Source organism: Cygnus atratus, chromosome 5 (assembly GCF_013377495.2).
Source record: "Cygnus atratus isolate AKBS03 ecotype Queensland, Australia chromosome 5, CAtr_DNAZoo_HiC_assembly, whole genome shotgun sequence".
Classification (NCBI taxonomy): domain Eukaryota; kingdom Metazoa; phylum Chordata; class Aves; order Anseriformes; family Anatidae; genus Cygnus; species Cygnus atratus.
In genome coordinates this window covers 49185703-49212264 of record NC_066366.1, presented here as the reverse complement: position 1 = coordinate 49212264, position 26562 = coordinate 49185703, and the positions used below count along the sequence as shown (strand labels likewise).

The 26562-nt window shown below is 44.9% G+C and overlaps 1 protein-coding gene across 1 annotated transcript in view; it reads right to left on the bottom strand.

Annotated features, from left to right (window-relative positions):
• RIN3 (Ras and Rab interactor 3) overlaps window positions 1-26562 on the bottom strand; it is a 69321-nt gene that overhangs the window by 22378 nt on the left and 20381 nt on the right. Inside the window, 3 exon segments of the mRNA XM_035539785.2 lie at window positions 2207-2298; window positions 5183-5255; window positions 22714-22828. Of these exon segments, the coding sequence (XP_035395678.1) occupies window positions 2207-2298; window positions 5183-5255; window positions 22714-22828 (280 nt within the window).

The window sequence follows — 26562 nt, the reverse complement described above, 5'->3', positions numbered from 1 at the left end:
CTCTTGACAACAGAAATCAGGAGTAGACATGCAGATGCAACAGCACATACGGTAGGTACCATGTTACCAAGCCCCCCATGTCCGAGACTGTTTAGGTCATGATTTCCTTTGCTCTAAATCCTTTGGGCATCAGCAAATGCAGAGAAGTGGAAGTCAGAATATAATGCTGCAGAATCTCATGGGCTGAGGAAATGGTGAGTAAACCAATCTACAAAAGGGAAGTTGGTTATTTTTCTCAGTAGTAGGCAAGGATAAAACACTGTGACAAAAATGCAATGCTCCACGCAGTCTGCGAAGGACCAGATGAAGCAGTGGCAGTCTTCCCAAGGGCTACACAGCTGCTTCATAAAGGGTGTTTCCCAGGCCAGCCACGCTGTCTTGTGCAACAGGAAGGGGCAGTCTGGTCTTCTCCCATTGCTGTCCTGGTTCTTACCTTACACTCTGGGAGGGATGATTAAGAAGTTCTTCGAGGCTTTGGCACTTGTGTGAAGGAGATATGTGCTCTCTGTGCACTGCAGTCACACTAATTCTGCTGCTAAGACACCTTTTGTACCAGTGAGGTCAGGACTACAGGCCCTGCAGTATATCCGCTTTGACATATGTTTTACAACCAGACCCTTTGTGGAAAAATCCAACTTGCAGATTTACTTCTTATTTTCATCCCTTCCCTCTTTGCCCTCCACAAAACTCACATCACTTGGAAATAAATAAAAATCAACATACTAGAATTTCAAACAACACTGGGGTTCCTTTAGGAGTGCCGCAACGGGCAGCGCATATTGTTTGTACCCATGAGATTTTGTTCCAGGAAGCAGCGAACACCACCACTCATTACTTCATCCACTTTGACCTCACTGAGACAGCACAACACTCCAAGAAGCTAGCATAATTTCCCAGAAAATCTCTACACAATAGCATTTTTTCTCAGTTGTCAGAAGATTCCCTGGCATGCAATGTCCTGTGGCAAACAAACCTCTAGACATCCCTACTTTTATGACCACCATTGTACGGGAGAGAAGTATACAACCAACGCTGCTTTGGTGCTTGTGCTTTGGTTAATCCTTTCAGAAGTTGCTGGAGACTTCCCTGAATCGCAGCCTTCTCTGCTGGTTCAGATTAGAGAGAAGGCTGGAGAATCATGATGCATTTCTTATGTTTTAATCCAAAAGTTTACACTTGTTATAATGAACTTGATAATAAGTTTGCAACTTGTTATCTCAAGTTGCTTGTTGGACACCCATATTCAAGAATTGGAACATATTCAAAATAGAGGATCCTGAGAGTGTTAAGAGGCAAATCTGCTGGTCAAATTCAATGAAGCTGGTTGAACTGAAACCAGAGGGGTTTGCCCATCCCTTCTGGGAGGTCTAATGCAGAAGATCCAAAAATAGATCCCAAAAGCCCCAAGGTGTTCTTCTGAGTATCTCTAAGTGAGCAAACTCTTCAGCTTCCAGCATTGTTTCACTGCTTTCAACAGCTGAATGAAAACTGAAAAGCAAAGGAACATGAAAGGTACTTGCTATCTGCAGTAGTCATCTCAAGTGGAGTGCATTTAATGGGAAGATATAGGAAGGAAAGAGAGTACTTTTAGTTAACAGAACTGCATTTTCCAACTCTGTAACTTTATACTTATGATCTAAAATTTGCTCATTTGGTGCTGTCACTAAAAATAACATATTTTTTTTTCTGTATCTTATCAGTGTGAGGCAAGAGAACACACTGGGACACTTTTCTACCAGCTAGAAATCCAGCAACAGGATACCAAAACATACCAATATACCAAAATACAAAAATATCACATTTCCATCAGGATTGCCCCAACTTATCAGAAGGGGAAATTACAAAGATGTTTTCCTCTTTTCATATACCTCTGATGTCAGCTACTTTGAATGTGTGTAAGCTATCCTGAGAGGCTGTGCCATGCTTCAGCTATTGAAATTTTTGCCCCAGCTTATACGGTGAAAATGTAGGTACCATGCCCTGCATGGAAGTCCAGTGGAGGTTTAAGTCCAAAGGGGTGGTGTGGGCTTTTTTTCAGTGCGCTTCCATGAACCTAAAGATAACAAATATTTTCTCTCCTACATTCAGGCTTCCTCATCTCTTCTGGAGACAAGAGCTCATCTGTTCACCAGTTGCATTATGTCTGTGGAAGGCACTGCGGTTCTTACAAGCCTCAGAGAAACCCTGAGTGCTTTGAGGGACTTACCTATCCCCAGACTAGAGATAATTTCAAGATCTTGAAAGCTGTTGGCTTCTAATATTGCTTGTGGTAGCTTCAGGGTGAAGGGCAGCAAATCTCTGTACAAAAGAAACACAGTGAAAAACTAATGAAAGAATAAACCCCACAATTGCTAGGAACTCTATAATTCACTGTTGGTTTAGTGATTGAATTGGCTTACAATTTCAGCCCCGTTCTGAAAAGTACTGAAAGTTGCCTGAGGCCAGCAAGGAATCGTGCATATTGTGCCAGCCTGGCTTGCTATGATTTCATAAGAGATCACCGGCTCCTGCGGTGATGCTTCATGCCTTGCCGCTGGCTTAATCACGGTGCCTTGGCTTCCCCCTCTGAAAACAGCAGTAATGTCACATCAGGGGAGACTGCAGGGTTCAAAATACCTTCCCATGAAAAGTGAAGGTAATTACAAAATGAAGTATCATTAGAAAAGCCATTCTTTCTGGACTGGAGGAGATTTGCAGTCCTTTTTTTTTTTTTTTTTTTTCCTGTATACCTCTCTCTCCTCACCCTGCTTCCTCTTTCAGCAGTCAGTGTAAGTGTGAGGCACAGGAACACAGTGAGACATGGTGGGGTTGGGAAAGACCCCTCTGAGCAGGAGAGACCCCGAGGTGAAGGTCAGACAGTGGTGAGGTGCTGTGTGCTGCTGAGAAAACACACAGAGCTCTCTGCTCTCAGATTTGTGACTGGTTTCTTAACAGATGCTGTATTTTCCCTGAAAAAAAGATGCAGTTTTTCAGAGGATGGTAGCTGGGCTTCACTGAAGCACACCCTATGTCTGAAATAATTTAATGGAGCTCTTGGGCTGGCAGTCAACTGCTTAGGTTTGCCTCTTGCCCGGTGACAATTTGCTAAACCACTTCCTACCTCAATCCTTGTTCTAGCAAGGATAGAAAAGCTGGCAATCATAGCCTCTAAAAGGAACGGGGCAGGGGCAATTTCCACTTTAAAAAGTTTTAGCACATAAAAATGTTCTGCAAGCTTCAGGAAATTATTTAGAAAAAGCTGGCGATGTGAGCAGGTAGTCTCTGCTACGTGAGCACACGCAGCAAAAAAACAGGACTGCATGCCTGGGGAGGACCCCTCTGCGGAGAGATGAAGGAAGGCAGGAGGTGTATTTATGCCTTATTAACAGATACATGTTTCACCGATGTACCACGTATGCCATGGGTTCTTTGCATTTTTTCTGAACCCTCTGATGTCTCATTATTTGACATTAACAGATTTGACCACAGGAGCTTTTGTCATGGCAGATACCAGGTTTAAAAAAGGAAGGGGGTGCCCACAGGCCTTCTCCTTTCTTTGTTATTGTTACATGCTTGAGTCATTTGTGTCCGTTTATTTTGTGTGTGTAGAAAAATATGTCTAAAGTCAAGAAACATGAAAACATTACATTAATAGAAAAAAAATGTGATTTTATTTATGGGGCAGGCAGCTTGCAGATAAGCCACTAAGTCACCTGTTATCTACAGGTGATTTTTGTGATGTAAGGTAATTTACCCATCATGGTAGAAGAGGCCAAACTTTCTTTTGGAAAGAGCTTGTGAGGCCTGATAAACTGTTTCCAGCTATTTATAGATTACTATTTACTACAGCCCTGAGAACAGGCCTCTCTGCTCATTATCACAGATTGCTTCTACAAGCTGCCAGGAGATATCAGGTCCGTGCCTAAGCAGCCTTTTTATTACCTGACTCTGTCAGGAAAATGACTGCCTACTTACCTTATCTTTTGACAGCAAACTAAGAAATCACCTCAACCATCTGAATGTATATTTGACATTCAGAAGTAACAAGATATAACAGGAACTAATAGAAAAGCTTTTCTTCTTCTATTTTCTGGGGCTCATTCTCAAACCACGATCCTTTCTGCAGGAAAGCAGAAGCGAGCAGAATTTTCCCTGCCACAAGCCAATTGCCTGGAAATGCCCAGTATTCTTGCATGCTCCTTTGGTAGGACAAAAGTCTTTTATGTGGAGTTCAGGGTAATTCATGCCTATTCCATAGGGCCTATGCATATCTAGATGGCTAAATGACTTTTTATCGATGGGGCTGAGTCCCTTGGGTGCGGGTAGGAGTCCTGCTCCAGCAGTGTTGAACTCAGCTGGCAGCAGAAGCAGCCCCCAAAATAGTGCGTGTATCTTTCTGGGTAAGCTGCAGCACACTGTGTCATACCATAGATAGATTGCTCCAGCCATGTGAGCTAAGCAAGTCTGCTCTGTAAACATATCCCGAGTCTGCTCTCCTCTCTTAAATGGAAATAACCTCCTTAAGAGTAATCTAAGTCTATATAATGAGGCCAGAAGTTTACATCCAGCTCAAAACCAGGCCTGCTAAAGCAGGGACAGGCTAAGCAGGGTGTGTAGGTGTTGCTGCGATGTGCTTGGCACAATCGCACAGATCAGAGGAGACTGCAGGCACGCAGGTGTAATTACATAGCGGGATTCAACAGCTGGTGAGCAAACCTCGCTCTAATGAAGAAGACCTCACAGGTCTTCCCCATCTCTTTGCCAACTACATTTGGTATATTTACACTGTGCAAACATGGAATGTCTGCTCTTTATCACTTTATTTTCTGGCTAAATAACAGAGTTATTTTTTTTCAGGACAGCTCTCCTTGAGAGTGACTAAATGCTCTGAGTCTCTCATGGGCAACAGTCTGCCAGCAGCCTTGTCAAGTTGCTGCCAGATGTGTGTAGATGTTTAAAGGTGCTTTTAGTAAGAGATGGTTAATCCAGGAACCTTATGCTCCTGTACCCTGCTAGCCCCTGTACTGTGTCTTGGCCTTTTGTGGGTGTAGCCCTACGGCCCTTCCTCACACAGAGCTTCCAGCAAACTCAGGGACAGCCATGGCTGCGACGTGGAAAAGGCTTGTGGGCAAAGGCAGTCCAGAAGGGACAGCCACCCCAGGAAGGAAGCGACCCCTCTGTGGAAGCAATGAATCCAACTCACCTACTGACGCAGTAGAAGGCAACCAGTTTGAAGATATCCTCGAATACAAGGACAGATCCTTCCAGGTACAGAACTGATGAAAAACAAAAAAGACAGTCAGCAACTCTTTGCTTTAAGATGTATGGTATGAAAAGCTGGCTGGGTTTCGGTCACGTCTTGTATTCTGTGATTGCCCAGTCTTTGCAAGGAATAATATGAAGAGGCATAAGGAATTGGCTTCAGACGGCCAAGCACACTGAGATTCTTCAGGGAAACACTAGAGAAAAGACATAGCGTGGTTTACTGAAAAGTTAGCTCAAGACGTCAGAATGTTGTGACAGTAATGGAAACAAAGGGAAGGAAAAAAAACAGGTCACAGCGAAACGGTTCATTACAAGTCCATCTATCTCTAAGGAACTGCAAATCTGCGGTCTATATGGGGCTGTCCTTACAACTCCGTAATCTGTTTTGGGCTGGATGGACAAAGTGCTTTCAAGTTCAGAAATGGAAATTACTGTTTCATTTGATGTGTGTGGGCTCTGCCCTGGGTCATGCAGACAGTGTGAGCACAGCCTATTCCTAGCTCCCCTGTCCTTCCCTTCCCTTTGTGTTATATGGCAAGAGCACTTGCCTTTAAGTGGCAAAATGCAATCTACGGCATGACGCAGAGCTCTTCAAGATGACCTCCTTTATAACAGCATGCTATGGCATTGTGCAGCCCAAATCTCACATTATTATGGAGATTTTGGCTGCTAAGCTAGAAAAAAATCCCTGGCTGGTGGAGGAAATTTCACATTGGCCAAGAACCCAACGCAGGGAGAAGGTGATGGATCTGCGGGAGAGAAGCGTCCATCTTTGCTTCTGCTTTACATTTGCACAAATTGTCTGTGCATGTGTGTACCCAGGACACAATTGCAAGCAGAAACTTACAGACTTAAGGAAATCTGTGGTGGTTTCTCAAAGCCGCCTGCTTGCTGCTGGGCTGAGATCCGGAGCCCTCAGGGAGCAGCACCGGCTCAGACCCATGTACCGGTGCCAGCAGCCGCTCTGCACCGCCCTCAGCTCTGTGTCCTGGGCCATGCACAGCTCAGCTGGTGGCACCGAGCTCAGCTGTGGTGATTCAGCTTCCTCGGTCTCCATGATTCACAGCCCTGTGAAACCTCTCCAGCTCTTTGCCCTGCCTGGTTATTGCTTCCCCTATAAAGCAAGGCCTTCAGTGTCTGCAGGAGGGAGGTATTTGGGCAGCTCCTGGCTCCCCTGGCTCCATCCACGGGTGGGTAGAGAGACACTGGCTCTCCTTGGCCCACGAGCAGAAATTCGCATGGGAAGGAAATGCTCAAGCCTTGTCCCTTCTGTTCAGCGTCACAGTTCATTCCCCAAACAAGGCATTTCCTCCTTTTACTTCTCCCTTCGTCCTAGCCCAGGCCCTGCAGGTTGCTATTTTGGGCTCAATACACCAATGTCGGCATTTTTTTAAAGAGGCAAAGACTGCACGGTTCTCAGAAGTTGCTCTTACCATCAGCGTGTGTTGGATCAGCACAAACAGGTCACCCTCAGCATGCACACTCACACCATGCTGCAATGTGGATTTTAAAACACAGTTCGAGCGAAACAATCCCTTTTCCTTACATTTCTCTCATAACTGGGAAAAAAACATATCCAGCAAGTTTTTTTTTTTTTTCTTTTTGCTTAATAAGAATCATGTTTTGGTCAGGGATTTTCATTAAACATCTACCATGAGCAATTCCAACAGTTTGAAATCCATCTGCTTTGCAGCTCTGACACAGGAAACTGAAATAAAGACAAACAACAACAACAACAAAAACAGTGCTGTTTCAGAGAATTAAGCAAAGCCCAAGAGTCTCTGAACTCCCTCAAATCCTCAGCAATTAAATACAGCCCTTTGTGCAGACACCGGCTTTAAGGACATTTTTCTGTGAAGAACCACATGTTCGCTTTGGCATCCCAAGTTGCAGGTGGATGTAAGAGAGCACGCTGCACCTGTAGATGTTTACAAACCCAAGCAGATTGCTCAGATTTGGACTAATGATTGTTTCTGTGCCAGGAAACTGCCATTTGGGAGCTGGAATTTTAACAAAGGATTAGTCCAAGCACCTCAGTGTCAGGAGAGGAGTATCCACATAGAAGAGTCTTGTCACTGTACAGTTACACTTCCTCCCATATATAACTAAATTGCACAGAACACCACAAATCATCAGGCATTATACAGCTAAAGCAGTCTAGGTGCCAAAGAATTCATCGTACAGAGACGCACAGAGCTGGTGGGACATTTTGGGGTGGCCTGGAACAGGTAAGAACAGAAAAACGCTGCTTTAGATGTCTCATTACTCAAGACACCACCACCATCAGGACCAGTACTCTGCCCCAAATTGGTTCTGAACAGTGACAGGGTCACAGCATCGCGAGGACTGGTGTGGGGGCAGCCTCCCTGCTGCAGCACACACAGAAACAGCAAGACTTTTTCCTTAACTTGCTTTTTTTCCCCCACTGTCAGCTGCTGTGTGACCCCAGCAAGCATCACTGCAAGCAGTGCTTCCTGATGACTTTGCTGCCGGGAGGCAGGTGATGGTTCAGAATGGGAGCACCTTTGGTGGGAACGGCTGTCAGTCGCTTGTGGAGACCACTGGAGAAACGTGCAGCGTGGGTCCTGCTGTGTGTTTCTTCTTCTTGGAAAGGTGCAGAAAATAGAAAGTTTGTACGGCTAAAAGGGCTCTGCTGACTGCTGGGGACATAGCCTCTCTTGCCCAGTGCCATTACAGCTCAAGGCACCCTGCTTGGAGGAGGCATGTGGGGAGAGGTGCTCTTCTCCGCCTGTGGATGTGCTGGGATCAGCTGGGGACGTTTCACTGACGTGAGCACTGCTGCTCAGGGAGGGATCACATCATTGTCACACATAGGAACTCAAGACTTTTGCTAAAGCTACAAGCAGGCACTTTTCTGCCAGGCTGGTGCAAACCTGCTGAAAACTGCAGAGGCAAAATCCACCCTTCTTGGGTTCACAAACTACACCCAGGGTACCTGAAGTGCAACCAAATCTTCACCTCTCACCAGAACAGCAACAGGATGACAAGAATATAATGAAAAAGAAGAGCAAGAATAGGCTGGGTTCTGTGAGCCAGACGTTGTCACAGCATATTGAGTTTTGCCTAATATTTAGAAGCTCACAGAAAAGATGTCACCTTCAGGAAACAAAAGGGGAAATGTGGAGATCAATGGCCAGCTTTAAGCAGCTTGAAACAAAGATACCAGAATTAATTGTGACTTTTTAGGGGTGATGGAAACTTTAGTAACATGTGCTAGTGGTTCTCTGTTGACTGTGCTCTGTTTTCTGCCCTTTTACTAGTTGGTAAGAGAGCAGGACATAGCCAGATTACCCACTGCTATATATATTTATCATCATTTCATTTTCCCTTTCACTTCACCAACATGCTCTGAAGAATGTCATCTCTGGGCACTGACTGGAATCTGTCCTCTAGTTTCCTTCTCTCTTTTGAACTCCCCATCATTTCTCTATCTGGATGCTGATGTTTTTGAGTCATACGGTCCCTGGGCATTCTGCCTTCCCTTCCTTTTTGATTTTTCCCTGCAGATTTGCATTTGCAAGTCCTGTTGTTCTGGTCACATGGACAAACCACCCCAATTCCCGTCTTCTTGCTGCTTATACAGGCTCATGGGACCCAATTACCTCAACTTCTTCTTCTCTAACGGAGCTGTTAGTCCCATTCACTGTTTTTGATATTTGTGTAATCCTTTGGAGACATCTGAATTCAAATATGTGAATTTCTTATTCTACAGCAGTTGTGTTTACATGGGACTACTGAGGACACAACCATCCTCAGAGGTCCAGCCTCGATGTGCTTGAGATGTGCTTGTATCTTTCCAGATTCTGGCAAGCTATGAGATTTGCTGTCATGGGAGTGATTCCACTTTTTAAGATTTAAGATGATAACTCCACAGTCCTTTAACCAGACCTCTCCTGGGCATTTCTCTCCTTGATATGTCTCTCGCTCGATACCTCAGTTGCCATGACATTGCTTGCTCTGACCTTTGGCAGCAAACAGCACCGGCCGGCTTTGCTGCTTGTTCTGCTACCTTCAGCCCTTCACTCACCACAAACGTGGGATGGCTCTGAGGCAGAGGTTACTGACTGCTCTGCTTCCAGGTGCCGATGCTCCTACGCCTCCAAGGGAAGGTGTGAACACAGCCGGTGGCAGGAGCAGTTGCGCAGGCCCAGCTCTAATACCTGTCGTGCTCTCCTGAGGTATGTCAGGGGGTGACATTACCCTTCACATCATTGCTCCTGTTCCCTGAGCACATGCAAAGTCCTGCTGGCTCCTCTTCATGCACTAGGCTGCTGGTGGTATTAAGAGAAAGAGCTTTAGCTAGAGAGAGGGAAGATTAGATTATGTTGGCAGAAGTCGTTATAGTGTTCATGGTGTCTTCATGTCTGCAAGAGCTCTGTGTGCAAGCTCCCATATCTGTCCCTGACATTGCTTCTTCTATTACCTTTCAAAGACTTTTTCAATGGCACTGTATGACCCGTGCTGTGTTCCCGTAAAACACTGTCAGTGTTTATCTGTTCTCTTTTCTCAAGGCCTTCACGTTTTTTTTCCTGTAATCAGCTGTTTCTGCTTCTTCCATTTGATGTCTAAGATGTAGTTTCCTTTTTGTTGCACAGTTCTAGGCTGTCTTAGGCAACCCAGGACTATTATGTCTTTCTTGTCTTTTCTAGTGACTCTTTCATGAAGCTGATGGTTGTTTCTTTCCTTTATTATTGTTTTTTCCTCAACAAGAAAGAGCAGAAACCAGAAACTTCCCTATTTTGGACCTCTGACAGTCTTCTGTTGTGCATCCAACTCATGCTTTCTCACAGGATTACAATTTTATGGTTTCCTACGGAGTTTAATCTTTCTGGCAATGACGAAAAAATCACTGCTGGTGGCAGTTCCTGGGAAATTGAAACTAATGAATTATGAAAGTGATAAAGTGTTAATGAGCTTGGGTCTAGACTGTAAGAGAAATCTGCCTTTAAACTACGTTCTTCACAGGGTGTAATTGTATTAGGCAGAATGAAATTATGAATATGCAGTGCAAAAAAAAAGAAGGTGCAAAATACATGCCTTTGCAGTCCTGTCATACCAGAGCAGAGTGGAGTAGAGGAGACACTTTGCAAAGTGCACGGATTCCCTGTGCACAGTGAGCTAAGAAAAAAAGACCGTCCTCACATCTCACAGCCACGGGGGTCTCAGCCACCCCACTGTGCTTTGCTTCACCCACGTTCACCCAAGCAGATGGGCAGCACCTCGGTGCACACTAAAACTCCATGCCTTTAGTTCAGCACAAATTCTTGCTGCTGCCTGGACTCATTGCCTCTGCTGCAGGATGCTTGAGCAGAAATGCGTTACAGTCATTTCGCTGCTCTATTTCCTCCTTATTGTGAATAGTATTTCATCAGGCGCTGAGAGGGCACTTCAAGCTCTCAAGGGTACTTCAAGCACAGCTAACCCTGCCAGAAGGAAAGTGTCACAGCTCCTCAGTGCTTTCTTTGCAACTATCCGTATGAACAGTCCTGGCAGACCCATGGGCACTACCCGTCATTTCAGGGCTTAAGAGCAGAGCACAATCTATCTGGCTAATGGTTGTTGAGATTCAAAGCTCTTGTCTTCCTTGTCAGATCCTCACCCTGTGTTTCTTTTGCAGAACTCAAATAAACATCTTGAAGTCTGTGGAAATCCTATACCTGGTTTGCAATGTTCCTTCAGCCAGAGGCTGGAAAAATCCAGGACTTCTTCCCACTACCAGACAGCAACATGCGGTTACCTGGAGTTTCAGACGTAGCCTTACAGGGTCTGTTTTCTTGCTCTCATACAGCAGGGACTGGGGGGAAAACGTGGCCTCTCTGAAATGCTGAGGACTGAGGGGGCTTCCAAGGACACCAAGGGGAGTAGGGTGACACATTTCATCGGAGTGGTCCTTGCTGTAAGCAGTTGAGCTTTGTGGGTTCACTCCCGGAGAAGTCACATCTTCATGGGTAACTCAGCATCCACCTATACACTACAATGGTGGTACAAGATTTACGCCGCCCAGCGTGGTGATTCACATTGCCAGGGCTTGGGGCTGAGAAGTCAAACTGAGCATAGGTACTTGCTCTCAGATGGCAAATATCCTTGGTAAAACCTTGTGAGTTAAGTAAAGCTTTCAGATATACAAAGGGCCTGTGTAACAAGAAAGGATGCTGTTATTTGTAATTCTGGGGCTTTAGTTCCTAGCAGCGATTTCTAGGCTGTATAGATAATCCTGAGAATTGACCCTTCTGGGAAAAACATATGAAGTGTACATATTTTACCAAGCACCATTTGTTTTCCTGTTAACTTTGGAGAAAAAAGTATATTTCTCTGGCTCTGAGGTGCATCATGTAATACTGTAGAGCTGAGGTTAATCATATAGAAAAAGGAAGTTTTCTAAACTTTTTAAGGGAAGTCATCTGGTACCCAGAACCACATTCTGTGTGAGAGACTTCCAGGAAGGGGGTGAAAGACCACACTTTGCAAAGGTGAGTGAAGAAAGGGACTAGCCCACTCTGAAACGTCAGAGGCAGCAGGGCAGGCAATAGATGTAAAAAGTGATATGTCTGCTTCCAAGGGCAGTGATCTTGCCCAGTTGCCCAATTGGCTGAAGATGGTCTTCTGATTAAACTATTCAGTAGGATAGACTGTATTCTCACTGACTTTGAGGATCCTACTCAAAGGTCAAAGTAAGAGGTCCTTACTGCTCTCATAGTACTTTGAGAACCTCTTATTTACCGCATTTGTAAGCCTAAATTCTTCTTTAACATCTTCATATAGCAAACACTGTTCAAGGGCAAAAAAATATTTATAATTTGTTCCAGTTTAGCTACTCAGACAAGGGCAATGGTATTGTGGGTACAGATTTAGAGTTGCTCTTTTAAAACGGATAAGCTAATTTTGAGTTAATGTTCAAGGTACCAAGCAGAGTAGGGTAAACCAATATTATTCTAGAACAGCATGCATATTCTCTAGCTCTGATTACACACAGATTTTGCATTATGCCTCTTGGAAGTGCAAAACAAGGCAAAAAAAGTGAGGATTAACAAAGCTAACAAGACTGAGAGCTTCTTTCCCTACAATCCTATTAGTTTAAAGGCTAAAAATGAAAATGTTTGCATGGAGGGAGGGGAGGTAACTTTTCAGGATGAGCGCTTTTTTTTTTTTTTAAAAAAAAAACCCGACTGCTACAAGTAACCAGAATGTTTCCAAAACAACTTGCAAACCACACAGAAACCTGGCGGTGTTACATCTTGAAAAAGCAGCTGCACAAGTGTTTTACGTTTAAAATCAGCAGTGTGTCAATGAGACATGGAACTTAGCTCAAGCAAGGGAGTCTTGGTGAGACTTTCTGCTTTCCTTGTGCATGCTTGCATTTAGAAGAGAAATTATGAACTTGCACAACAGGTTATAAAATGTGTCCTCATACCATGTTTTACAATATCCCCCAAGGCCTGGGTCATGGTTCTTACCAAACCAAGACTCTGGGCTCCTACTTCAGAGTGGTCTCCCCAGTGGGAACTCCTTGAAACTGAATCAATTTTCAGGGTTAATAATGATGGGGTTAACAGAGAGCTCGTCCTTGCCATGAGCAGGCTGACTAACCTCAAGAAGGATGTCTAGGCTGCAGATACACGTGAGATCCAGCAGAAGGCAAGGACAAAACCTCATGCCCTGAGCTGGGGGCCAGGCCTGGGGCCGAGCTGCCTGGTGATGCCGCGCCGTGGGGCGGACTCACTTTGACGTTAGGTTTTTCATCCTGAGAAGCTGTGTAAGTGATGGTAGACTTTTCTCGTTATCAAGAAACAACACATAAACAGGGGAAATTAGCCCATGTTGCACACTGGGTGATGCAGGCAGATTGTTATCTGTGTCTGAGCGAGGACAATCTGAAAATAAGTAGGGTAGCTCTACGTCTTCAGAGCTGTACTGCAGACAAACCATCGGCAGCAACAGGAACTGCTTGACAAGGTAGCACTCGGCAGTGTACTCTCCGTAATGGCAAGGCGCCTACCTTGCTGAACAGAAGTAATTTCATTTACTATAGGGAAAATAGGATACTAGCCTGCATGCCCCAAGGCCTCCTTATGTGCAATTAAACTGCTTAAAATCTGAAGCGTAAGGTGAACTATGTCTTCAGCCTTTCCAGCTTCCACTGCTAAAAATACACAAACTTTTATTATTCATTGAACAACTAATCCTTGAAAAAAAAAAAGTCTTGGACAAGTTCTGCTGCTGAAATGTACGATTTCATTAATTGTGATAGAATTAGGGAAATCAGCCATTTTTGGTCAGAGAAGAGAGGAGGGAGCTTTTCTCCCACAGGCTTTGATAACTCTGTTATTATTTTCTCCGGCACATTTCTGCTTTTTTCCAGTTAGTCAGGTCCAGAGCTGACAATAGTTTCTTACTTTGCCTCAATCACACACTCCATCAAATAGTAATAAAGGGAAACATCCCTCTGAAGTAAGCTGGAAAAATTGGCTTGCCTCCTGCTATGGCAGCAGAGTTGCCTGTCAGGGTACACAGAAAGCACAGAAGTCTGAGCAGTGCTGAGCAAGGCAGGGTTACAACGCTGACTGCTTGGCAGGCAAAGGACCTCTCTGCAGCCTTGTAAATAACGGCACTGACCCCAGAGCTGGGCTTGCTCAGGGCTGGTGGTGGACACCTTCAGCAACCCGTGCCTCAGCTTTCAGTCTATGAAACGGGTGTGATGTCACTGACGTCGTTGGGATTACACCCCAATATCGATTCCTTCTTCCCTCTAGGTTTATTTCACACAGCCCAGCACATGGCAGCACCACTGGCTAACGAAGCATTGCCCCATTCCTGCCCCCCACGCCTGTGCTCCTTGATGGCCGCAAGCCACACAGGGCAGAGCACTACAGTGGCAGAGGGGCACGAGGGCACAGACACATGTACCTGGCAGATGAGGGACGATGACAGCGCTTCTTGTGACAGTGGTGTTGACACAGGGTTACAGCCTGAACTCATCTGAAACCTGGCCCATGCCCCTCCTATGATCTGTGCCCCCACCCGTTTCCATCTGCTTGAGGTCGTGACTGCGGTACCCTAGCTACTAGTTACTGAGACTACTAATGTTTTTGCTTTCTCTCTCTCTCTCTGTATATATATACACACTAAAATCACGTTCTACAGTAAACCTGAAGTTTGAGATGCTAAGTGAACTTTCTGGCCTGTAGACAAGTCTGCAGGGTGGTTCATGAAGTGGTTGCCATGGCAGTTCCCTCTTTGTCTGCTTTATCACTGAATAGCAGCATGGGGCATCAAAAATATAAATAACTTTATCTTTTCAGCCCATAATGTCAGGTTTAGCCTCTCATCTATTCAGAGGAAATCAGGGCTATAAATAGCCCTACCATGCTTTTCATGCCCGAGTTTACAGTACGAAGAATTCTTCTTTCCGGTGTTGAAAGCTGCAGGGTTTCCATTCAAGGAGGCCGGCCACTTCGGCTAAAGTGACCCTTTGAAGAACCAGTGGGAACAGAAGTAACTGCATGTGCTTTCTGACGGACCTTTCTGCCTGCTCTGTGATGAGCCGGAGGTTGTCTCCAGAGGCTCCACTTGCAAAGGGGACAGGATGAACGCTTACTTCTCATATTTTCCTGCTCCGACTGAAAAGTCCCTTTAGCACCTGCACAAAACAGCCCAGACGCCTTTCAGTGCTATTAAGGCCACATGATGGAGTCTGCCTCAGCCTGCAATATGCCAAGGGGCATTAAACTTCATCTGCAGGGCATTATTGGACCTTTTCAAGCACGTTGAGATATATCATATCGGCTAATACAACTGGAAATGCGCAGTGATCGGGTAGGCAGAGCACATTCTCTCCTTTCCCCCAGACACAAGGTATCTACCAAAGAAAGGAAGGTTATGTGTTGTGGCTGTCACCGGAGGTACACTAACCTAGGAAATATTTATTTATTCTCTTTCACGCCCATCCTGCTCCACCACCCCCTGTAAATATTAGTGATATTTCTCCCAGCAAATGGGTCTTAGAGGGTGGGAACGGCTTTTGCTGCTCTTCCTTCTGAGACGTGCCATCCGCCCTCAGCTCGCCTGTGGACTGACTCAGTGTCACTGCTCAGTTCCCTCTCGTGGGACCATCAGGCTGGCAGGGATCCCAGGAGGCCTCTAGCCCAAGCCCAACCCTCTGCTCAAAGCAGGGTCAGCCAGGAGGTCAGACCAAGTTGCTCAAGGTTTCATCCAGCCATGCCTGGAAAACCTACATCTCTACTTCCAGTGAAAATCTGAAGGTGCTACACAAATAAATGGCTTCATCTTAGAAGTCAGCGTCAGGAATATAAGCACATACTTCAGTTCGTTTGCTTTACGTAACAAGTGAAAGATCTGGAGATTCTGACCTCACTCAGTACCAGAGATTTCCATCTTTTCCATGTTCATGTCAATTCAGAAGGGATCAAAATTAAATGCTATTAAAATGAATTTTTAAAATTGGGTTGTTTTCTTATAGGTTATTTTCCCATATACGCTGTTTTCTGAGTCTACAGAAAATTTTACGGCTACATTTTTTAGTTTTACTCTGCAGTTGTGAGGATTACAAGCTTGCTTTCTTTCTGAAGAAAAAAAAGAAAAAAAATAATTCTTCGTATCTTCACTCTGCTTCCTGATGCCAGCAGACAGGGTGTTAACAAAAAGACTTGCAAAACTGATGAGGCTGTTGCGAAAGCTGCCAACATTCCCACAGATATATTGATATCACAAAGATCATATACACAACCTTCTACTCTCAAGGAGAAGCTAGACTGTGAGTAAGCTGCAGTGACTGAGATGTCCTCCCATCTTTTCCCATGACCTCATCTGAGCAGTACTTTATTGGAGATTGTGTGAGAAGACACTGCTGATCATCCTATGCCATGTAAGCAACGAGGACTTTGGGCTCTAAAGCTGCTAATCCAGCCTCAACAACATGTATTAAAAGAAATGGTAACAAAATAAAATAGGGAAATCTGCCATAGTGGGCCACGTCTGGCCACAGCGGCCAGGGCGCCAACAAAGAGCAATAGGCAAGTCCGTTACCAGCATCCGAAGGGGTCTGGCCCAACGAAGAGCATCTGCCGAGCTGTTTCTAGTCAGTTTGCCTCCTCCTCCATGCCTTGCCCAGCGTCACCCCGTGGGTGCCCTCACACATATGTGGACCTGCCAACCCACACTGGGACACGGGAGGAGTTTGCATCCCTTGCGTCTAAGCTCTGCCGTCGTGCCAGGCGTGCTCACTGGGCTTCCAGCAGCTTTGTTTAGAGCTAAGCCTGCAGAGATGTGCAAAGTCCATCCCCACGTTACTCTAATGACCCTTTGTAAACATACTGCTGCCTTATTACTATTGCTTAATTACTATCTGTTACCTATACAGGCCAGTCAGAACAACTGTATATGCCCTTTTAATCCTGTGCAAATGGCTTTGGTCTAATTATCAAAAAGTTTCCCATCTGTGCTTGGCAAGGAGGAATGGAAATGTAGAAGTGGCTGAAGTAGCTTTGCAGTGATGGACAGGGCTGTCTGTTGAGGGTTAGGCTGGTTTTCATGGCATTAGGGACTGCAACTAATTGTGTCTATTAAGGCAAGAAAGTAGATTTTGAAAGCTTAGCCCTTACATTTTTTCCTCCTTTTTTTCTGATTGATTTCACACTTCTTAAAATCTCATGTGCACAGGAACACCTTTGCTTGCCTACGTTGCTGTTTTGGCACCCCAGCAGGGCCTGCTACCTCTAGACCTCATGTGACTTGTCGCTGTCTTGATGGCCAGGACTCGGCAGGTGGTGGATGCACAAAGCGGTCAGCTTCTCATGAACTTTCACATAAAACAGATTTCCTTTGGTCAAAGCAGGTAGAGAATTAACTGGGCAGGTAAACCAGTGCTGTGTGTTTTATTTGACTCATTTTACTCCAGTTTGCTAAATCTCAGCTGTCTGCCTCAAGCATTTTGCATTGGATCCAGCCTGCACTTCCTCAGCTGAATCTAAAATTAAGAAAGGCCAAATAAGGCGTTCTGCCACGTCAGCACTTTTATGAGTGAAAAACTGCTTCAGGCCAAGTCATTTGCTCACTGCGTCACCCCCACCTCAGTGGGAACTTCCCCTGGGGGAAGAGAATGTTTTGAGGACAAGTCACTGGCTGCCAGCAAGCGAGAAGGCTCTGAGAAAGGCAATGCCATGGACATGGACATGGACACTGCAGAATACAAACCTTCTGCTATGCCCAAATAGCCCCGTGGAGATTTTAGGTTCCACTGCAGGGTTTTCCTGCAGGAGTGGGTGGGCGACTGTCCTGTGAACAACCCTGCTGGATGGCGAAGCTGAGTCCTGCTGAGATCAGCGGGAAATACAGCAGCAGCGATAAAACCAGTTCAAAGAGATGAAGCAGCTAAGCCGTGATGGTGGGAAGGGAGAAATAAAAGGAAAATAATGAGTCACTTGGAGTACAGTGTGATGAGCAAGGGATGGATGAAGGTGGCACTGAAGCCACACTGGGAACAGAAAGCTCACAAATGCAAGGGGAAATGTGCTCATACAGACTTCAAGGGAAAATAGTGTTTGTAGCTCAGGGTCACCATCATGACAGGTCCAGCACCTGCCTCCTCTGTCTATCTATAATGACTGAGCTCCCAGAGGGAGAGATGTTACTGCACAGGATATTTTTAAGAGCAGATTCAACAAGGCGTTTTCAGTACTCTGTGCCAATAGGGGTGAAGCCTGAAAAATGAAGAATAGCTGTTTAATTTCAGCCTTAAATACCCAGGCTCCAGTTTTGCATCTCTTCCACAGCTGGTTAGGCTTGAAGCTGTGTCAGGACTACAGGAGGAGACCTGGGAACCTGGAGGGTTAATTCTTGCTAGTTTATGCTTCAGATAATTTAAGTTCATCATATTTGGGTATCTCAGAGTCCAGCATCCCTCTCAGTGAAGCACCACACTGGGAATTCAGAGAAGGTTTCAGAAGGAAATAGCTTGGAGGAACCCATGTGGAGTCAGTCTGTGTGGCTCGTCTCTGCATGTAGCTTCACACCTCTGAAAAGAATTTCTTTAGCAGAGAAGTAGTCTGATTTTCACACTGTGTCACCTCACTTTATCGTCTAGCATTCACTATGCAGTAATGACTTGGCAAATTAATTCCATAATTATTTCTATAAAACATGATAATAATAAGCTCTCCTCTATTCTGTGCAACTGCAGATACTTCTTCTATTTACCTTCATTTTACATATCTGGAAAGGAATCACATCCTCTTTTTTTTTGGTACAGAAGAGCTGAGAAAACAAATACTACATGTTATACACTAAAGCATATAGGCAGGGCTCCTCAGAAGTATACGGTCAACCCACATCTGATTCGTTTCTTTTTAATACTGCTGCAATGTCACTGATATGTGGCATCATTTCTGGCCGTATACACGTAAAGGGGAAGGAGAATCAAGACCTGAGGTTATGACCCATTAGCTGACACGGGAATTTGAAAAAATGAAATTACAGTTGAAGGTAAGAATCTAAGGAAATGGTGCTCAGATCTTGAGGTACGTGAGGCTAAGGCTCTGTTTTGGTGTGAAGCAGAAGTGTGGCATGACTCTCAGAACTGAAAGCACCCAAAGTGGTTGAGATTTTAGCAGAGCTTGAGAGGTATCTCCCAAAGTTGTGTCTCTAAATGGAAGAAATGTTGTAACATGACTTCTTTCTGGAAGATTTCCACTGTGCTATGGTGCATCTGAGTAAGAAGTAAGGGATCCTTCAGGACAAGAAGCAAAACCATAGAGATCCTAGACTTGGAATGTAGTTGGGTTTCTTGATCTTCTGAAGAACCACATGGCATCTGCTCTTGGGTCACTACCACACCTGCTGCTGGGACCAGGCTTTGGCCTTCCTGTCTCTGAAGGAAGGACAACCAAAGATGAAGAACAAGAAGGAAATGTTTAAAATCCAGTCTCTTTATTCTCTTATTTTATGATTTTGAGGGCTACTTCATGAAACAGGTGAAAACTCCCTAGGAAAAAATGGAAAGATTGATTTCTTGACCCTCCTACCTAGTGGACTCTTTGGGGATTTCCATAAAAAATAAACAAATCACAATTAAATCCGTGTTTCCCCTCAAAAAAAAAATATACTTCCCTAAATATTTCATCAAATATCAACAAGGCAGATCTGATATGGGGAAAGGAAAGAGCAAAACAATGATGCACCATTATTTGGCTAGGAAACTTCCCTTTTTGTGCTTCAGTGAATGGCCATCTATATATGGACCCCGGAGGCTGGGTTGCAACCTCTGTACCATCGTCACTATACTGGGGAAAACCTCTTCAGATATCATATGGAAAGTAAGATGGCAGGAGAGTGGAATTTTACAAAAAGCTGAGGAGTAAAACTTGCTGTTTAAAGCTGCATATACTAAAAATGAGGGACAGGCACCACTGTAGAGATGGCACAGGACCATCATATCACTGAGCATCTCCCTCTGAGCACAGAGCATGCTCCTTTGTGTCAACTCTGATGCTGAGATTGCGCTGAGTCCTCATATGGAGAACAAGAAGCAGCTGGCAAGGTGCTCTAAAATAGCAAGCTGAGATGGGTTGCAACTTGAATTTTAACTGGAAGGGAGAATCTTTGTAAAGTCTGAGTTATGTATGTCAAGGCAAATTCAGCTTTCACTTTACACCTGACTGTGTCCTGCTGAGAACAATCAAGTCTCGGAGTCTAATGGGCTGCACTGACATAACAGGGAGAAGAACCTGTTCCCACCTCTTCATCCCCTCTATAAGGGGTCAGCTGTCAAAATGGGGTAAGTAGTTCTCCATGGGGTAGATTACACAGATCCTTGCTTATGTGTCAACTCAGAGAGAAAATATTAGGAGCCAGGCAGCAAAATCAAAGCCACTTGTCCCCAGTACAGCTGGAAAAGGGGATTCTTGAATGGCAGGGGAATTACAACTACTCCTTCTGAACACTGGGAGAGCACCAGCTCTGCTGCACTTCATACAGACTCAAAGAGTAGGTAGCTATCAGGAGGGTTTATCTCCCTCCTTGTGATGTTCAGTGGGAGGCTGAAACCTCCTTTGAGGAAGCATGGAAGAACTAAAGAGTCCTTAATTTTCTGAAGCTGAAGACTAGATGCCTGGAAAATCTCTGCCAGTCTACAGTGGTTTCATGCTATACAGCTGGCGTATTTTACACATTATTAGGAGGTGTAACACTTTGTTTGCAATAAACATGCATTACAAAGTGAGATAACATCTTTGGTCTGCAGTTACTCACTGCGCACTCTCAGAGGTCTCCTACCCTTACGCAGTGTTATGCAGTAACACGGAAGATTGAAGTGCACTTTATTAAGCTAAGGCCATCCAAACGTAGCAGTGTCTTTAGCAGGAAAGCTCAGATTCTAGTTGTAACTCTTTTAAAGCATTCTGAAAGCATACAATTTTATTTCCTAAGAAACTTTAGAAAGGGTTTGGAGTTGTGCAGAAACAAAAAATCGAAGCTAATGTATTAGGTTACTCTGAGACACCACAGATGTAAACTCCCCTCGCACCAAATATAGTCCTTTGGCTTTACAAACAAGAATCCATTCTGTTTCCTCTAAACTCAAAAGCCAAACTACTTACACTAAATGAGAAAGGAAGCAAAAGCACGATCATTTGCTTGCCCAGTGCATTCCTGTCAAAATGGTGCAGTATGGAGAAACGATGCTTTCTACAGCTCAACAGTGACTGAACTCAAGCTAAAAATAATGTGAATATCCACCACAGGAATGCACCAGCCTCATGGCTGCAGCGATTGCTGCATATGTAGTGGCAGCTCTCCTGCTCTTAGAATGAGAGCTAATTTTTAATTACGCTGTTCCACTTACTTTGTAACTCGTATGAAAGCAGTGGAAACTGATTTTACTCTTGTTCCTATCAGAGCTGTGTCTTTGAACATGTCCTTCATGTTAAGTTAGTGTTAAGTTAGAAGTAGTAAGCAAATAAGTTCCAAAACCATGACATAAAAGGCTTTCTAGCTAAGCTAACTCACAGTGAAATTTTTATACTACACTTCATTTTGCTTGTCCTCAAAGAAATCAAATTTTATGGCATAGGATACAAGTGAAGCAGTAATACTTCTATAAATGACATTTTTAGGATGGCAGGATTCAATTTTTCAACTTTTATCCCCAAAGAAAAAGTAATTCTCCGCAATGTAAAACCTAAGCCCTAGCTCAACTTCAAATAACTGAATAAAAAAAAAAGTTTCCACATCCTGCAGCTAACCGTTACCCCTGCATTCTTAATCTGGGCACCTGAAGTTGTGGCAAAAGCTTTGCTCCCCCTGCCCTCGTTCAGGAGCACTGACGCATGTGCTGTCTCCACAAGCGCATGTTCCGAGGTGCACAGAGATGAGAGAGAAAGCTTTCCAGGAGGCAGACAGCTGTGCTCTTTGCAGGAGCAACACTGTGCCAGCCCCTGGCCTCTGCTTGATGTTAGAGCAGTTCAGGAGATTCAGCTGTCCCTCTGGCTTTAACACCTGTTTGTGATGCAGAGGCACGTAAAGAAATGTATATGGGAAGGAAAAAAACAATTTGGGCAAGTAGCAAGGGGGAACAAATAAACCACAGCACTGACCAGCGGAAGTGCCAGTGTTTTAGAAGAGAGTAAAACATACACCCCAGGGGGACGGCTTTGGAGCAGAGTGGCGGAGGATTTGGTTGTTTTCATATAAATGATCAATATGAAGACATTCTGACGAACTCTTCCAAGTGCATGTTTGTATGACTATACTAAAATTCCCACATTTGCAAATATTACTTGGAAAGTGGAAATCACATGCATTGCACATCCATTTATACCAAGGGCTGCAGCAGATGTGCCTGACTGTGAACTAGGCTCATCCTCGCTTGCTTGCAGCAGGCTTGGCTGTCTGGGAGCAGCACTGATACAACCAAGCCCAAGACCCAGCTGCATCCCAGAGGCAGAGAGGCACTGAGAATTGTCAAACAGTTTATGAGTAACCAGCTGTCCAGTAGAACCGTATGAGATGTGTGCAAAGGGAATGTAATTAATGTCAGACAGCTCGCAGTCAACAATTCAGTGGCAGAAATAGAGACAGAGTTGCTGAGTTAACAAGGGTTAGTCTGTCAGAGCCTTGCACTTTGCCCAGGACTTCCACCTGGTGAAAAGCAGCTCCTCTCATTTGATCAAAGCACTGGCCTGCTCATCTGGGGGTGTTTTATTTTTCTGTTGCGCATCTGTAAATGATAAGAAAAGGTGCAGAACCGCAGGGGAGCTGAGGTAAAGCAGCTGCAGGAAATATTAACTGAACTACACCATAGAATCAAGATCTGTTGCCCCTCACAAGAGGAACCTGAGCATTGCAAGTGAGATTACATAAATGCTGGTAATCACATGGTAATCACAAGAGGATTCTGTACAATACCAGAGCAAGAGAAAAAAAATGTAAAGAACTCACTTGATTTTTCTTCTTTAATGGTGTACTCCAGCACATCAGGAACCTCATTTTGGACTGGCAGGCGGACTGCAAGGACCATGTTGTTCACATTACCCTCTTTCCTAACCAAGAACATCTGAAAAAGGAGAAAGGAATCAAGAGCTTAGCTACGTTACATGAGTTTCTGAAGTTTATTTTAGGTCATTGAAAATGAAGTCCCTTATCAGTTCAATCTGCCTTTAAATGTTCTTATTTTAGCTTCATTCCACTTGGTCAAACTTTACATGACAAAAATAATGACTGAAGGGACATTTTATTCAGGTGAAATTCAGACCTGCCAAAGAACCAGCAAGATTTCTATGCATCACTGATGTCCCACTTAAGCCTAAGGCAAATTGTTTCACTAACAGAACAGTATAAAGCATCACTCCCAATTTGCCAAGTGATGCTCCTCACATAAGTGCCCTAACCCACGGAGAACTCACCCCAGAATGTCTCAATGTCTAAAGCAAGAGAATCACTGGTACATTGAGAGGGAAAGGATTCAAGTGTCCATACATAGAACATAAGGCCAAAGGTTCTGGTGACCACAGTGACTCATAGTGGAGTTTTATCACAGGTCCAGAAGTCTCTATGACTCCCTTTAGGTACTTCGGGGTCTCCCGAAAGCTTTCTTTCCTCCTGGTCAAACAAATCTCATTCCACAGCCTCTCCTCACAGGATGCGCTCCGGTCCCTGACCTGCTGCTGAACATGCTCCAGTTTGTCAATGTCTTTTGCGTACTGGGAAGTCCAGACCAGGGCACAGTGTCTTGACAGGGTCTAACAAGTGCTGAGTCAAGGCAGATGACCACTTCCCTGCATCTCCTGGCCATGCTCCTGTTCATACAGACCAGGATGCCACTGACACTCATTACTGCCAGAAGCACTCTGTCCTGTGCTCAGCACCCCCAGGGCCTTTCTCACAGGGCTGCCCCAGCTGGGCAGTGCCAGCCTGGATTGAAGCTGGAGGCTCTGCCTTCCCAGGGCAGCACTTTGCATTTGTCCCTGTTCCATTTCATAAGATTCCTGCCAGCCCCATCCCCTAGGTGCCTCTGGATGGAAGCATCCCAACAGGACCAGTGAAATACGTATTTAAAATAAAAAAAAGGAAAGAAAGAAGAAAGGAGAAAGGAAAAGGAGAGAGAAGGAGAAGGAGAAGGAGAAGGAGAAGGAGAAGGAAAAGGATAATGGAAAAAGAGAAAGAAAAATAAGAGTATCTTGTTCTTTGCATTGTGTGAGCTCCCAACCGTGTTTCTAATTAGAGCTCATTGTCAAGTATATTTTTAGCTTGTACCTTGAAGCTGGAGATACAAAGACAAAGTAATCTGCACTCTTATCTGTTCTTTGATAGCAGCTTATAGCAGAAGAGAGTCAAAGTATTTTCATAAAAATGGAACTAAAAAAATTGGCTAATTCTAGAGTCTGGATATTAATATTAGAAAGAAGTGTGAGTTGATAAAATGATTAATCAATTATAATGCAGTGAAAATCTAACAAGAAACCATTAATTCCTTGAGAGAGGAATTTAAAAACAGCTTGTCTCAAAGCCAGGACTTTTCTCCGCATGACTCGCAGTCATAAGGGCATCTCAAGGCACTTTGAAGCAACCATGCTAAACACACAGCCTTGCAGCAGCTTCACAACCTCACACAATGAGGTCTTGGCCTCTGCCATTCAAAAGAAATCCAGCTCCTGTTGGCTCAGGTCCACTGACAATGCAGAGAAAAATTCATGGCACATAGGTTCATGACGGAAACATGGTTATTTCTAATGCAGTGCAGTCCCCGCCTTCCACATAAGAGAGTATCTGCAAGTACGAGCCGTAGAGGCGCTCCCTTCTTCTGGTCTTACAACCCGTGTGACAGAATGGTCCGTCCAGAGGCTGCTGCTGCTGCTACCTTGGGTCTTTGATAGCACTATCTCACATCGCATCAGTCAAGTGTTTCATTTGAAATTAAAACAAGGAGAGAAGTGAAACCTGGAAATGAATCACTTCTGTTTTCTGATCAACGCGCCTAGTTGCCATGGCTCCAAAGGCTAAAATTGGACCACAGATGCTCAGATGAGAGGGAGGTGGGATTTCTGAGCTGTACCCAGCCCTGCTGCCCGGGTCAGTACCGGCATGCCAACCAGTCTCCCATTTTCACTGGCGGTGGGAAAGGCCTCAGCTGTGTTCTGGGAGGTGGGCGGCAGAGCCCACACAGCACCCACGGCATCAGCAGGCGCAGCCCACTGCTGGTCCCCACTGTGGGACACCTCTGACCTGCCAGTTTGTTTCCTCCCTGCACAGAGCCGTGCTGGAGGAAGGTGCGAGGAGGAGGAACCGGGGCAAGATTCACCCCCAAAGCTGTTCAGAGGTGGGGAACAGCCCTGCCTGCAGGGAGTGGCTCCTAGCCTGGGAGGTCAGGGCCGTACATGGCTCTGTCAGAGTCACTCAGGTCTCCCTCTTCAGTGGGTACAGAAGGACAAAGATTTCTAGAGCATAATTTGCCCGTCTGATTTGACAAGTCTGGCTTAGGGTGAGGTGCAGGGCCCTGCAATGCTGTGGGGTCTCTCCGCCCATCAGCGCCTCCGGGGTCCCTCTGCCTCGCTCAGGAGCAGGCCCTGCACTGCGGGCAGCCCATGTTGGTCAGGCAATCCCACCACTGGGGTCATTCAGCAGTGCCAGCTGTTAGCCCTGTGACAGATTTTACCCTGACTCAACCAAGGGGCAGGCCCACACCTCCTCAGATCAGCAGCGAGTGAGTTCCCGCTGTGCTCTGCCATCAGCTCGGTCCATTTGACAATGGGGAGCTGCCTTTCCCACAGAGCTGGTTTTCTGAAGCAAGCTTTCCAGAAGTCTGCTATTTTCAAATGTTCAGCTTATGGGGACCAAATATTAGTTACTGCAATAGAAACTACTCCCAGCTACTTCCAGAATTTCAAAGCCTTTTCTTCAGGGATTTTTTGTATTGCTCCAAATTTGAACAGTCAACATACAAACTCTTCCATTGCAATTCCTCAGCCTAGCCTAAGATCTAAGAAAAGTCTCTCTGCTCTGCTCATTTGCTGATGCTCTCATCTACTACGCCCCATGAAAACCTCCTATAATCCTGATGGCTTCAAACTTGAGCCATCGAGAAACAAGGAGGTTCTTCATGCTCCTCTCCAGTTCCCTGAGTTCAGGCTACATCTGAGCAACCGTAGTGCTCGTGTACTCCCTCCAGAGTTAATCCTTGTGCCTAGCAAAGGGACAGAGGTTACTAAGGAAAAACAGAACACCACTTCTTTGTACCCATGCTGCACCAGGCCAACGTCCCCTCTAAAAATCTCCAGATCTTGTATGGCCTTCCTCAATCCAGATACAGCCTTGACTGGAAAGATTTCTCTCTTGCAAAGTAAGGTTGTTTCATTTATGTATGTTTGCTTTTTTTTATTATTATTATTATTATTATTTTTATACTATTCATTTAAAAAATCTCTTGCTTGAAATAAAATGTAAGCAAAGCTGTAGGAAAAATATTGCAGGAGGCTGGATGAGAGGGTGTCTGCAGAGAAGCATGAGTCCAGGAAAAGCCAGGCACAGGTTCCTGATTTTGTGGTGAATGGGATGGCATCCCCATGAAACTATATGCTAAGTAAATAAAAGCAGACAAAATTTCTTGCTCCCCAAAGCCATTAAGTTTGTCTTGTGCCACTGTGTGTGGCTAAAGCACCAAGTGGCAGTGGAAACAGAGAGTGTAAGTTGCTAAATATTTTTGCTTCCACATGAAAAGAAACACTGCTCCCCTAAACAGCTCTACCAGGGACAGGAAATGTGGTTCTCTGAACCAAAAACCACTTTGGACTT